At 38.7% G+C, this 14002-nt stretch overlaps 3 protein-coding genes and 1 long non-coding RNA gene across 7 annotated transcripts in view; 3 read left to right on the plus strand and 1 right to left on the minus strand.

The window, feature by feature from the left end:
- The window catches only part of rasa1a (RAS p21 protein activator (GTPase activating protein) 1a), a 27800-nt gene extending 24839 nt beyond the window's left edge, over window positions 1–2961 (plus strand). Inside the window, exons 25-26 of one of the 2 annotated variants that reach the window (XR_014531112.1) lie at window positions 5–1635; window positions 1813–2961. Coding sequence is in view for 1 of the 2 variants with exons in the window: in XM_083527089.1 (XP_083383215.1) it covers window positions 5–84; window positions 1813–1855 (123 nt within the window). In the remaining variant the exon portion in view is untranslated. The remainder of the gene's footprint in view (window positions 1–4; window positions 1636–1812) is intronic. The other variant, XM_083527089.1, reaches the window with a different exon arrangement.
- ccnh (cyclin H) lies at window positions 1022–7909 on the minus strand (the record flags this gene model as incomplete). 3 transcript variants are annotated; one of them, XM_083527105.1, is made up of 10 exons in its annotated part: window positions 7587–7786; window positions 7091–7217; window positions 5807–5929; window positions 5485–5558; window positions 4957–5167; window positions 3926–4089; window positions 3234–3304; window positions 3031–3139; window positions 1374–1437; window positions 1022–1268 (listed from the first exon to the last, which is right to left on the minus strand). In XM_083527105.1, exons 2-10 carry the CDS (start codon window positions 7205–7207, stop codon window positions 1236–1238), a joined length of 966 nt encoding a protein of 321 aa, XP_083383231.1. In that variant the 5' UTR covers window positions 7208–7217; window positions 7587–7786. The 3 variants fall into 3 exon arrangements, with proteins under 3 accessions (XP_083383231.1, XP_083383230.1, XP_083383229.1); XM_083527104.1 differs by lacking the exon at window positions 1022–1268 and adding an exon at window positions 7815–7909 and having other exon boundaries at window positions 1314–1437; window positions 7587–7630; XM_083527103.1 differs by lacking the exon at window positions 1022–1268 and having other exon boundaries at window positions 1314–1437; window positions 7587–7788.
- Window positions 7910–7926: 17 nt separating this feature from the next.
- On the plus strand, window positions 7927–9910 carry LOC310718342 (uncharacterized protein). The gene has a single exon (XM_083527106.1). The coding sequence runs from the start codon at window positions 8071–8073 to the stop codon at window positions 8884–8886; it is 816 nt and encodes a 271-aa protein (XP_083383232.1). The 5' UTR covers window positions 7927–8070; the 3' UTR covers window positions 8887–9910.
- Window positions 9911–10037: 127 nt separating this feature from the next.
- Window positions 10038–14002, plus strand: part of LOC310718344 — a 30633-nt gene continuing 26668 nt past the window's right edge. The window contains exon 1 of the long non-coding RNA XR_014531117.1: window positions 10038–10820. This is a non-coding gene — a long non-coding RNA (uncharacterized lncRNA). The remainder of the gene's footprint in view (window positions 10821–14002) is intronic.

The raw sequence follows: 14002 nt of genomic DNA on the forward strand, positions 1-14002 counted from the left end.
GCAGCATGTGTTGAAAAAGCTGCTGGCTATCACGGAGCTCCTCCAGCAGAAACAGGTGCACTACGCCTTGTCCAACAGCAACAGGTAGTTCAGTTTCCCTGCTCTCTGTCTGTCACTCCATCTGTCTTCATCTCTATGGAGTAAACAGTGGGATCCCAGCATGCTCCACCTTCATCACCATGGCAACCTCCATCCTTGACTATTTAGCCACTCCCCTTTCCCTTCCTTGTCCGCCATGCCAAGATAACTATGCAACTACAGCAGTGAAACAAAACGCCTGGGGCTCGAGTCCCACACTGACAACTTTTAAGCTATTCCCACAGCAACGTCTCGTTTGACTGTGCCCCATAATATGGGTACTTTGTGTTTTTTTGCTTTTTCTCCGACCTGAATGGGACCCAGTAGTGACCCATTAAGCTCAGCGTACCATTGAACAGCCATTGCCAAAGCATTTGTTTGTCTGCTTGAAGAAAACTCAACTGACACGAGGCTGCATCGATATCTATAACTGGAGTATGAGCTATAATGCTTTTTATACTGTAATTTGTTACTGATTTTACTTGGTCATGAATATGCAAAATTTTTGCTCAAACTAGTGTTTCTTTTTTTCCCCATTTACATATTGATTGTGGTATAGACAGGATTTTTAAAGAGTATGATTATTTTATATCAGAACAATAAATTCTCTTGCTGGAATCATGAGGTTATAATTTTGAGTTATCTCCCCTGCTTCTATCTGTTATTGTTTTGATTTGGTCCACTCTTCCCTGAGCTTAATCCTAAGCCAGACATGTCCTCAGTGGAAGATGAAATGAGATGTTTACAGCAGTAAAATTTACAAATAGTACAGACTGTATAAGGAATGCATGCACTTATAAAACCTGACTGACTGATTCAGACTGGAGTGTGAAGTGATTAACATTTCTCAGGCATAAAGGTTCCTTTGCACTCTGCTTAGTCTTTCTCTCTTTTTTTTGTGTTGTACTTAAGTAACATGCAGGATAACATTACAAACAAAAAGTAAAAAATTTGTATTTTATTTTTGGTAAACAAGACAACACAACTCAAGCAGGCAAATATTGCCTAGGTATTTACAAACTAGCATGAAGTAGCAGTCTATGGCCAATACACTACACACTGGCTTCACCTTCCTTTTATCTGTACGAAATCGCTAAGCCAATCTGTACATTCTAAAAAAAAAAAACAAAAAAAAAAACAAGATGGTCCCCGTCCTGTTACAAGACATCGAAGTCTTCATCGGTCCATTCCTACAAAATAATAATTGACATGCTTTAGTTTCCCCGTAATAAAACTTATGAAAAATGAACTGTTGCTCCCAAGAAACTGACAAAAGCAAAGGAGTCGACTTTTACCTCTTCAGTAACAAGGGGCTTTTTAACGACGTGGTCATCATCTTCATAGCCATGCTTTCTTTTTCTGAAAAAAAATATAGCCAGAATACATCCTTCAATCAAAATGATCTAATTATGTAGAGTCTAGTTTTAGCTTTACATCATTCCTATACATTTCGGAGCATGCCAATACATTCCTTCCTCAGTATCCTCAATGTGTAGGTTTAGTCTCATGTCCATGCATCGTGTAGATTTTAGTTGACAACCATCTCTTCAGTACAAGGTAGGTAGTAAAAGATTTTAAACTTGATCATTGATGTATTTACAGTATAAATTGGTGCTAGAATCAATTTTAATAGAGAACTGTTTAAAAAATGTATTTAATCCCCAAAACCTTTACTGGTTATTAGCATACTAATAATTCAGTCTTATGTTGCCATGACATTTCTGTATTTTACAGACCTGAATGTACCATCATGGCTGCAACAATTCAGGTGCTCTGAAGATCATCCACTGCACACGACTTCATAATGGAGACATTTTCAATATTCAGAAAGCAGGGTATCTTTTTTTTTTTTACCAAAAAAAAAAAAATGTTTCTGAACTTCAATCAGGGCAAAATGCTTTAGGGACTTCAGGAGCAGTGAAATCTTTAGAGCTTTGAGGATCTACAATATTTTTCAGCTTCCATTGGAACATTTTTCCCCCGGCAAGCTCTTAGAAAATATGCTGAGGTCTGAAAATTTAGCCAGGGAACAAGCGCCTGAACTATAAGCCTTAAGAAACCTGCACTTAAAAACCACTGTGTAAACCTCTTCCTATGAGCTGTCCCTGATACAGAGCACTGATCCTATCGTACCTTCCTCTCCTGAGCGGCTTTTCTTGATTAAATGCTGCACCTCTGCTTTCATCTCGAAACCAGGCGTCTGACTGATGGGCGAGCGAGTTGCAGAGATGGATAGAACTTTCAAGAGGACAGATATGGACATTGCTATTCCTCTGTGCATGTGTTTACACTTGATAAACTGCCCCAATGTCTTTAAAACCTAATCTGGATCACATCATGTTCTGTTGCTCTCGTCCCAAAGGAATGCAATAGTCACTGGGTGTGATGCTTCAACTTCAATCCCCAGTGCTAACTGCTTAATGGACACTATTTAAATCAATAGTAGTGTTTATGCATTTATGCAAGAAAATGGCATTAAAGTATGTTTTGTAACACCGTCTGTATGCTTCTTGGCATCTTGTTTGTAAATACTGTGCTGAGGAACCGCTTAGAAACAGATTTGCCAATGCGTCAAATTATTTGTGATTTTCTCCGGTTTGATTTGTACTCAAATTTTTACTTTTGCTCGATTAGCCACGTACTTACCTCCACAAACGTGAGATTTCACTCTTATACCAAAATGTTTTAATAACTGTACTGTAGCTTAGCTGTGTTCTGTGAGCGGACCTTACAAACTGAGCGACGCTGATGTTATGTCTCCCTTGAATTTCTGAAAGCTGTTTTTTTTTTGTATTATTATTATTTTTCTACCTGATGAGCAAAGCAAACTTTTGCATCTAGGTTATGAGAGACTGACCAGGCTGAATAAAACTGTTTGTATCATCACACTGTGGACTCCAGTTTTTAAGATTTCTCTGTTTCAATAACGCCACCGGTACGTGATATACTTACAAGTTTGGGTTGCTGATGAACTCCGTATGAATCCGTTCCAGTTTCTGTTTGCAAACGTTTACTTCTTCAGGTTTGGGAAGCTCATATTCCTTGATGAGAGAAGCAATTCCTAAAATAGCCAAAAAAGAAAAAGTCTCAGACTTTCATATTAAAGTTGATCTGAAAGCAATGTTTAAAAAAAAAGTGATGGACAAAATCCTTACGTCTCATTACTTCGTACATCTTGGAAAGTGTCTCCTTGTCATCTTTTAGAGCCATGCATTCAGTAAGATACCTAAAGTAAGAGGCAGAGCATTTCTTTAAGATGAGGGACAAATATGAAAAGATCATTTTGGTGCGAGTAAGATTATTTATCTCTGTGCGCACCTACATATACTGTACAATAAAACCAGTCTGGACAACAAGACGGGTTACAACTGAAAATATAGTCCTGAACTCCAGAAGATGAAAATCTTATAAATTGTTGTTTTTCACAATGATTACAAAAAGGTTTACTAGTACAAAGGCAAATCAAGTATATTATAATAATGCAGTCTGCTTCTTTATCGCTTCTATAGTAACAATTATCACAGACATCCGTGTAGAGGATGCTTCTCGTGAACATACACCTGACTTTTCTAGCCACGTGGTTCTTCTCTATACTGTTACCATAAAGTTGGAGGCACACCATTGTATGGAATGTCCTTGGATGCAGAAGCTTTACATTTGACTAATGACGCAGCGATAGCAGGGACTTGCAAAATTCGCGGAACTACTTGTAACAATTAACAGGTTTTCATTTTACCTCCAAATGATTTTTCCTTAAATATTAGATTACCACTGCATGTGCAATTTACAAGACAGACAGTATTTGGCTGGAGTGTACAGCACATCACTAATATTTATTAAAACTCACGTTTCCATTTTGAGGCCTGCTCGTGTTGCGCTGTTGAGGACAGCCGTGAGGGCGATCTGAGATGGAGAGAACAAAAGACCTGCGTCCGTCATTGCTGCTTTGTTGATGAAGTCTTCTGCACTTTTCCTCAACATTTCTGGATTCTCCAACAGTGGATACCTTGTCTGGAAAAAGATGACATTTAACAAAACATGATTGGCATTATGAAAAATACTTCTAAAATTTCAATACTTAAAACACAGAAAATGGTTTCTTTGTATAATGGGGTTCATCATTTAAAAACATTTTAACATACACTATGTGACCAAACGTTTGTGGAGACCAGACCAGAAGATTCATATGTGCTTTTTGAACATCCTATTCCACATTCAGTCCCCATTTGCTGTTATAATAACTTCCATTCTTCTGGGAAGAGTTCCCACTAGATCCTGAAGTGTGCTTGTGGAAATGTGTGCTCATTCAGTCACACGGGCTTTAGTAAAGTCAAGTACTGATGTAGGTGAGGAGGCCTGGGGTGCAGTCAGAGTTCCAATCTAATCAGAATGTGTTCAATAGGATTAAGGTCAGAGCTCTATAGAAGGCCACACAAGATCTTCCACTCCCACACATTTCAACCATATCTGGAGTTTGCTTCAAACACAGGGACATTGTCATGTTGGAACAGGTTTGGGTCGCCTAGTTCAAGTGAAGGGAAAAGTTCATGCTCCCGCATCCAAAGACATCCTATAAAATTGTTTGCCTCCATTTTTGCCCATATAATGTAAATATAGCATGGTATTGTTTCTGTAGTAACAATTAAGGCAAGAGATTTGTATAGAAGGACACTTCAGATAAATAAAACTTTTTTTGTCCTTAATGGAAAAGGTTCCTGGTGTTGATGCGTTGTAATAGGGGTTTGTAGTTCCTCAACAACATGTTGAGGAACTACATTGTTTTTTCCTCATTAACTTCACAATTTAAAAAGATGGCGAACAGATTATGGCTGGTATAAATTAAGCAACAACAGGTACTCGTTTGGCAAATTGTCTTACTTTCAGGTCTATGAGAAATCCTTCGAACGGCCGATATGGGTTGTGTATGACCAGATGGAAATTCAGCTGCTGGATGAGAAGTAGCTCGTACTCCAGGATCTGCTCCAGGGCTTTCTCCTTAGCTGCTGGATTTTCCTGAAGATTCCCCACAAACTGAGTGCTGGAAACATTAAACTCATCCACCTTACAGGACAGGTATGCACAAGTCAGCCTACAGAAGACGGGAGACAAGCATCGTTTTTTTAATAAATCATTCAGTTCTGTTATTTTTCCCCCATCAGGGCAGTTTTCACCAGATCTTTTTTTTTTAATGCAAAGTATTTTGACAGTATATGTTAAGCCTAATGATGGTGTACTTTAAAGAGGTCACTATTACAGATTTGTTTCATTTGACTAATTGTAATGAAATATTCATTAATGGCAAAATGCCTTTATGTACATTTGTTTTGCCAATTTCATGTGCATATCTAAATCTATTTCTGTATAATGTGTATGGATTGGTGTCCATTCAAATGTTTTAATACTTACATTATAGTCCTCGGGTGGTACTCCATTAAAGAGTTGTTTAAATAAAATCTTCGGAAATACATGCAAGCCGTGCCCTGAAACAAAAAAAATAATATATAAAACTTTTGGCAAGTTCTAAACGAAAGCTCAAACCTGAATACTGATCACGTGCAATCAGGTATGACTAAAATAAATTAGATCTGTATCTGTGTGAGTAAATCAGTGTGCTGGTTCAGCTATGTGCCTGAGAGAAGATAATGGAGGAGAAATTGTCTAAAGCAGCATGATGCTTACAGAACCTGTATGACTCAGTGCTGGTGAGTGAGAAATCTTTAATTATTACCACTACTGATTTTGGCATCACAGGCTTGAACACTGTACAGAAGTCGAGTAACCTCTTCTCATAGTGCTTAAAGAGCACTTTCTCTTCATGGGGATCGAGAAACATGGACTCGCTTATTCCAGGCTGTTAAATGCAAAGAAAAGGGACAAACTGTAAAATCAAACCATTAGTACAACAATGTGGCAATCAAGCCACTCTGAAACACTCATCCGCATTTACAGCTCTGTACAATTTACATTTAGTTTAGATACAAAACCATACCCAACAACTTTAACACTGTGGCGCGATGTGAGAGATATAAGACCAAGTTCCTTTCATGATGCTGCAGAATCAATCAGCATTTAATAACAGGATTATCAGGGTTGCTGTTTGTGAACCTGACTGTTCTAGGTGAAAATATGCCACAGGCAGTATGATATTATTTTAATAGCAAATTACAAAAATAAAACCTAGTATATTTCTGCAAAAATACACAGTACAGAACCATTTCCACAGTAAAATCATTTTCAAATAATTAGATTATCAAAAGGGTGCTGTCTTTTCCGTTATTACTTTTCTCACAGCTTGGAGATGGAAATATTGGTGGAATCTGTATATTTTATGCAGTTGAAGAGAGTTTACATCTAAATCTGTGAAAAACAAGTTGTACATTGGATTTACATTTATGGAATTTAGCAGATGCCTTTATCCAGAACAGCTTACTATTAGGCAGTTGAGGGTTTGAGCTTTGCCCGGCAGTGGCAGCTTGCTGGTGCTGGGATTTAAACTTGCGACCTTCCCTGCCAGTGTCCATTACCTTACCTACTGAGCCACCACCTTCCACAGATGACAATGTGGATAACTCTCAATGCTTAAGGGTGCTCAAAAAGGAAATCGCCTAATATCATACTATATTTGATCAAAAGTCAAGTGTTCCTGCGCCACTCAAATCCATCTTCACAAGCTGTTCAAAACACTCAGCAATAGTTAGATGTATTTTAAACACTTCTTTTTTGCTCTAATGCTTTTTTTAGTGAAAAGTATCATGAGATTAATAAAAAAAAAAACAGTAGATATAACTTCATGCTTATAAAACTTAGATCTTACCAAAAAAAAAAAAAAAAAAAAAAAAAGAATCAAAAGGTTTTCGGTAGTATTTATCCAACTCAGTAAGTCAATGCAACTGGCTAGAATCTTAGTCTAAATAATGTCCTGGTGTGTTGCAATAACTGCAGCTAACAAACACATTCATCCCACATACAATCCAAAATATATTTGGGAATTAAATATATTTTCCCCTCTTACCTTTCGCAGACTGAGGGCTTTGGCACGAAACTTTTGATTAGACTCGAGCCTCAAATGATCCAAGTTCGCCTCTTTATTGAAAGTCCAATATTTCTTTTGGGAGCTGTTGTGGTACATGGTGGAGGTGCTGAAAACAGGAAACAGAATTAGGCCTTTATTTATTATTTGGATTGCTGATGCTTTTAGGTGCAGTGAGTAACGCATTAAATTGCTAGTGTTATTAAATATTTTTCGACTGATTACATAAATTAGGCTCATTTATACACAAACTGTGTGGAATCGTACAATCCATATGTACACAGGTATATACAATGTGAGTGTTAAATCTGTCTATATAACTGCATTACATGGAGATCGAACTAATGCCAGGCTCATCTTATATATTTACTTGTGAACCATGTGTACATGGACTATTGTGTACATATCGCCTGATATTCCAAACAAGAGATAATACTGTCTCTATATTAAAGAGTAACAAGCTCAAACAATATCTTACCTCTGGCACAAACTTCTGGTTTCTGCTCTTAGACTTTTTCAGTGCTGTTACGAAAGGAAAGATATTAAAACAACACAACACACGGGTCACTTCTTCGCTAATGGAGTATGAAGTTAATTGTACACGCACTGCCACCTAGCGTGTCGTTTGCGTTGTAATATAAAATATAGCACGGCAAAATATTAAGAAAATGTGATTTACAAAAAATATATATGTATTATTACAAACCAGCTACAAGTTTGTTCGCGAAATCACGTATAAATAAAGCACGTTTTTAATTGTTTAAAACAGTCGCATGAAATCGACGTCACAATAGAGTACCGTTGTCCCGCCTCCTAGAGTATGATTAGTTAGGATGTTGTTGACCCCAGTATTATGATTGGTTAGTAGTATAACACCTGTCCAATCGTAATTCATTGAAGGGAATTCTTCCGGAAGTATTGGTGCTGGAGGAAAAACAAAACGCGCAATCGCTCTAGACAACATGTCTTCGGGTAACACGTCTTCGGGGAAGAGAAGGTTCACGATAGAGGACAAGCGGCGGATTCTTGAGCTGTATGACCAGCTCCCTCGGATGAGCCAAAGGAAGGCGGCGAAAAAACTGAACGTCGCTCCGACTATGCTTTGGACGCTGATCCATAACAGGAGCTGCGTGATAAAGGGCGAGAAGATCAATCGGGAAAAGAATAGGTGGGTGGGCTACGGCAGGTCGCCGAGACTCGAGGCGAATATTTGGAAATGGATCGATCAGATGAGTTTAGAGGGAACCCCGATAACAGATCTGATGGTTCACCGTAAATCAATGGAAATTGCGGCGCGTATGGGTATCACGAGCTTCAGGCCGAGCCCCAGGTGGTACAGCGGCTTTAAGAAACGTGAGGCGATCGTGCGTGAGAGGTATCGCGTCTACCCCGAAGTGGATGTGGACGATCAGCCTGATGAAGCCGGATCTCACGACGTCGTCGCCCCCTGCTCTGTTTCTCCACCTCCTCTTGTTGAACCTCCCGAGGAACCGAGTGTGGACGGAACCCTGGAGGAACGTGTTCTAGATACCACCGAGACAAAACACCTACCTGTGGAAAACAGCCCCACGATCTTTGTCAGCCACGTGAACGGCAACATGCAGACTGTCACTGTGCCCTCACTTAACCAAATGCAGGAAGCCATGAAGACTTTGGCCACAGGCTTGTTATATCGAGGCTTTTGTGACTTCAATCTCCTCCATCGGTTTCAGAAAGAGGTCGCAAACGTTGTAAAGAGATCAATGGCGCAGGGCTGCCAGGACGGTTTTGTAGCCTGAGTGCAGTTTCTCGAATACATGCTGTCTCTTGCATTTTCCCTTCTATTCTAGAGTGCACTTTTAACCCCCTGTGCCTTCTAATAGTGTGTTATCTGAGCTCCATCATATTGAAGTGCATTATGGGATTACAATGACAGATATCCTGGATATACTTTGCAGTGTTTTTGGACAAGATGGAATGACTCAACAATGAGTCCACTGTATTGATACTAGGGCATAAGTTTGGAAATTCAATGAGGCAACATGTTGGACTTGACAGTTCTTGTACATATATGGATTGTATGGAGTCCATGTATGGTCTAGTTTACTGCTTCAAGTGTTCACAAAGCTGTCCCTGAATAAGTTTTCCAAACCAATGCTATTGTTTACTTTAGGATGTTTTTCAACAGCTTATTTTTAAAACATCATGGGCGTATGTACTCAAAGCCTATATTAGGTGAATTTTTCTTGGATTTTTTTATTTTTATTTTATTTAACTGCATTCCATAGACAAAATTTGACACTGTTGTTATATAGCTGCATATACTGTGATTGCATTATACTGTGCTACTTATAAGTCCTTGATTTGATAAATGGAAAGATTGGCCTGCTCCCCCCAGTCTCAATCTAAACATTGTTTTATTATTATATTGTTTTTTTATTTTTTTATTATTATTACACCTATTAAGTTAATTTACAGACGTACCTGGTTTGAACTGGGTGTGTTGGAGAAGCGGAAAAAAAAAAAGAAGTCTACAATGTGCAGGACACACGGATGATGTTTCTCTTTTTGTAGGTTGTTTGCATATTGTTCTCACTGTTCGACTATGTTGTATTTTAACGAATATGTATTTTTTTTCCTGTGCAGAAATATAGAAACATTTTGCTAAACAACTGTGAGAAATTGCTTTTATAAAGAAAAGAATGAGAAGCCCTTCTTGCTTGTGGCCACGTGGGGGAACTGTTTTTCAAGGTTTTTTTTTGTGTGTGTGATTTTGTTTTAACTTATTGATATGGAAATATACATAAACTAGTTTACAAACTATGGCATATTAAGCATGATCCATTTTAATTCACATACACTTATTTAGATGCTAAAATACTGATTGTATACATTTTGCAATGTGAACTAGCAAAAATAGTGTTGAAAGCTTTAGGTTCATATTAAGCTTTAGAAGGGGGTCACGTTATCGGTTATATTCCTGCACATCTGTCTTATTTTATTTCATGTCCTCCCACTTTATTACAGCTTGAACATTTGCAAAACATGAATACAGATTGTTCAGATTTTCTGAATGTCTCTGATTTGCTGGGGCATGTGGTGCTAATCGGAGATTGCTCAGCATGTTGAGCATACAGTGGAAATTTATTTTTACTTGATGTATTGCAGTAGTTATAATAGGAGATGCTTCAAGCACAGTGCTTTCTCTAAAATTGAACTCGTATTGTGGCCTTTTTTAAGTCTTTCTTTGCAGATTTTTTTAAGGGTTTATATTTAAATCTGTCAAACGCTGTAAATGTTAAGTCCTAGTATCAAATAATAGGTTTTTCCCCACACATATGAAAGTATAAAGAACAAATATCTATATAATTACATGTCACATGATTATAGTTAATTAAAATAAAATTAGACATAAAAGAATATTCATAATAATGTGTGAGCATATGCATTTGTTAAAAACAAAAAACAAAAGACCAAGCCTAACTGCTAGGAGCTGCATGTTGATTCTATCTGCAACAAGACAGAGAAATTACCAACCCCCCATTTGAGTAGCTCTGTGTAGCCTAATTTGCATAAACATGAGTAATTTATGAATAATAAATGCACCCCTATTCGGCGTGATCCATTAATTTGCATATCACCATGCCACTACAGTTATTTTTTCTGTGTGCTGTGCTATCATGAAGCACCAAGAACCTGCGTTTAACAGAACCAAACCGCAGGACTGAAAAGGGTGAGTATTTAAAGCTTTTTTACTTTTTTTCCCATATCTATTCTTTTTCCTCTGCCTCTTCAATTGTGAGTGTTTGTGACCATTTCAATTTGCAGACTTGAATTAATCCGGGTAGATTGTGTGTGTGTGTGTGTGTGTGTGTGTGTGTGTGTGTGTGTGTGTGTGTGTGTGTGTGTGTGTGTGTGTGTGTGTGTGTGTGTGTGTGTTTGCAGTCTTGTCAGTCTGTACAGTTCCTAGGATGCATATGTGCTCTATTGCATAAACATGAACTCGTGCTGCATTATTGATGAGACCCTGGCTCAGTTGTATGGATAGCCAAGAAGGTGTCCCGGACAGACAGAATGATGTCTTTGGTTTATTATTTGCCCGTGTCTCGCTCTGAGATTGTTCAGCGAGGGTGTCAGATGCATTGTTTTCTGGATCCCAGGCAGCTGTAGCTCTGAGTTTTAAAGCGACCTTTGAAGAGTGGCTTCCCCACTGGGAAAGCGTGATCGGACAGAGCAGTCACTGATGGATAGCTTTTACCTCCTGCCACCTTATGTGGTAGCTCCTTTCCAAAACCGTGCGAGGTCATTTGCATGATCTATTTGTCATACAGATAGAGTTTTCCCCGGTGTCAGCAAAGCCCATGTAGATTTGATGTAATAGCAGCCATTGTGGAGGTGGATGCTGATTGGGGCCAGAAAGGTCTTGCTGATTGTGGTGTCGAGGACACTACTGACTGTTTTTTGATTGGGCGACTTTGGATGCTATGTTTTAATAGAGTGTTGTGCTCGGTATCAAATTGTGTCTGTCATCTTGATCCCTGCTTGCTCTCATTGATGTTTAAGCCTTCTTTCATTTCTTTAATGACACGCCATCTTTTCTTGTTATTTAAAGTATTTACGTGAGGCACAGCGGACCAGGGGTGGAGGCTGAATGAAGAAAATGCAGGATGCGAGTGCTGCATTACTGTCAGCGTGATGAACAGCCGTGTGTATGTGCGCAGACACGCCAGGAAAATCAAAGACAAGCATATTGTGACAGTGCTGGATCTGGCGGTGGGCTCAAATCAAATCAACAGCACTGTGATAAACTTGTGTAGTCGAGGCGGTGTGTAGGTTTTTCCTCTCTTTTTTTCTCTCTCTTTTTCATTTCCCTGTCCTTAGCATAAAAATGTGTTGTGAGTAGGCGGACCGAACGTGCCTCCTTTTATCAGGAGAAATTGACATATCTAGTTTGATGCCGGATCTACAGATGAACTGATGAGCTGGTGCAGTGTGTGAGCGGTGATTGCTGTGCTGTCTCTCTGCGTACTCGACCGCGTTTGCAGCATCGTGAGACATCACGGCAGCGTCAGCCCTAGTTCTCGATGGTTGACTGAGGGAGGTAGTTATTTTTATTCTGCCCGGTCCCTCACTGTCATTCACAGCAAACTTATCTGCACAGATTCTGATGAGTTCATTTGTGATGTTTCATAAGAGATTACACTCATCTGATTGAAAAACGTTATAGAAATCACGATGCTTCCGAATATAAAATAGGTGCCACCTTTACTTGTTCTTTCTCAAGCCATAAAATGTTTAATTTTAAAATTTTTTACTTTATTTCTTTCTTTTTTCCACAGCACATTTACATTTTAGATTCTGATTGGTCAGAAGGTTTTGATTAATCCTCTATAACTGCACCTCTGAAGCTTTGAATAGAATTCAAATAACGTTTATATATTAATAAACTAGACTCATTTCCAATATGTTGTCATTATTAATTTTTTTCTTATTATTAATATTTCTATAGTAACAGCCTGTTCACATGGACTTGGATATAAAGACTAAAAAATAGTATCTGCTTATAGAATTGTTACAATTATTTGTCTTCACTGTAGGTTGTAAGAAAGGCCGTAATAAATTGACATTTTATAGCTGCTGTAATGTAAGTGATAACAGGTATTCATTTTTTTACCGACATCATACTACACGAAATGTAACATAATTGCAGGAAAAGTCGGAGGCTTCAATTAATTAAAGGGGAAAAATCTGCTATGGTACAAAAGCGAGTAAACACTTCATGATGTGCTGTTGTTGAAAACTAATCACATCACCCAGTTGTTCATTTTTCCACAACAGCATATTGCAAAGACTTTTTTTTTTTTATATATATATATTATACTTATATAATTTGTGAATGACGAGCTCTTTGGTACAATATTTGTGAAAATGTCCCAATATAAATATAAACCTCATAGGAAGGGCATCATTATAACCGTATCATAATAAAATCATGCTGTGTGCTGATGGCCGTTATTCATCGAGGCATTATTTGGTCCAATTTTCTCAAACTGAATTTGGCACGATTCGCTGCGTGCACGTTTCTCAGGAACAAAGGCAGCTCCATGCGCGTGCACTTCGCCCACTCTTTATGCAAAATTAATGCCGAGGCCCCCACGACGACGTGATTTAATTTCTCCATCTCGTTCTCTGTTGCCTGTTGCCATGGTGAAGGAGGAGCAGGGCTAGTGTGACATTAGCGGGGACGAGTGCAGCTCTCCCCATGAATCCCAGCACCACTGAATTACACCAGCTCATCAAGCCTCCATTCTGCATGCGGACGACACTGGTGCCAAAGCTGAAAAAGCACCAGGCTTCCATAAGGCATTGTACATTGATGGCGCATATTAAACTGGTAGCCACTCACAGGGAATGGATGATGATGATGATGATTCATTTGCAGACATCCAAACATTAGGCACACTCCTACTTGCTTGAAAGTGATGTCAAAGTACAAGTTTTTAAAGATAGCAGTCGGGTTTATTTATGTGCCACAGAAATTCCAGCAAAAAATAAAAAGTAAGGACTGTTTTTGCCAGAAAATGCCTTTGGCTTTTCATTGCAATAAAACAAAATATTGTTTGCATGTCCTCCAGCAATGACTCTGTTACTGATCATATACTGACGATAATGAAAGTGTGTATGAGTGTTTGTTTTGCTCCACTTTGTCTGCCAGTGCATGAATTAAGGTGTAAGAGTGGGTATATCTCCGGTTGGCATTAGTCATACTATGGACACACACACACACACACACACACACACACACACACACACACACACACACACACACACACACACACACACACACACACACACACACACACACCATTCTCCTCAGCACGTGCTCTCCTGCCCCCCATCCTTCATAATTGAGCT

The sequence above is a fragment of the Silurus aristotelis genome, assembly GCF_946808225.1.
Source record: "Silurus aristotelis genome assembly, chromosome: 23".
Classification (NCBI taxonomy): domain Eukaryota; kingdom Metazoa; phylum Chordata; class Actinopteri; order Siluriformes; family Siluridae; genus Silurus; species Silurus aristotelis.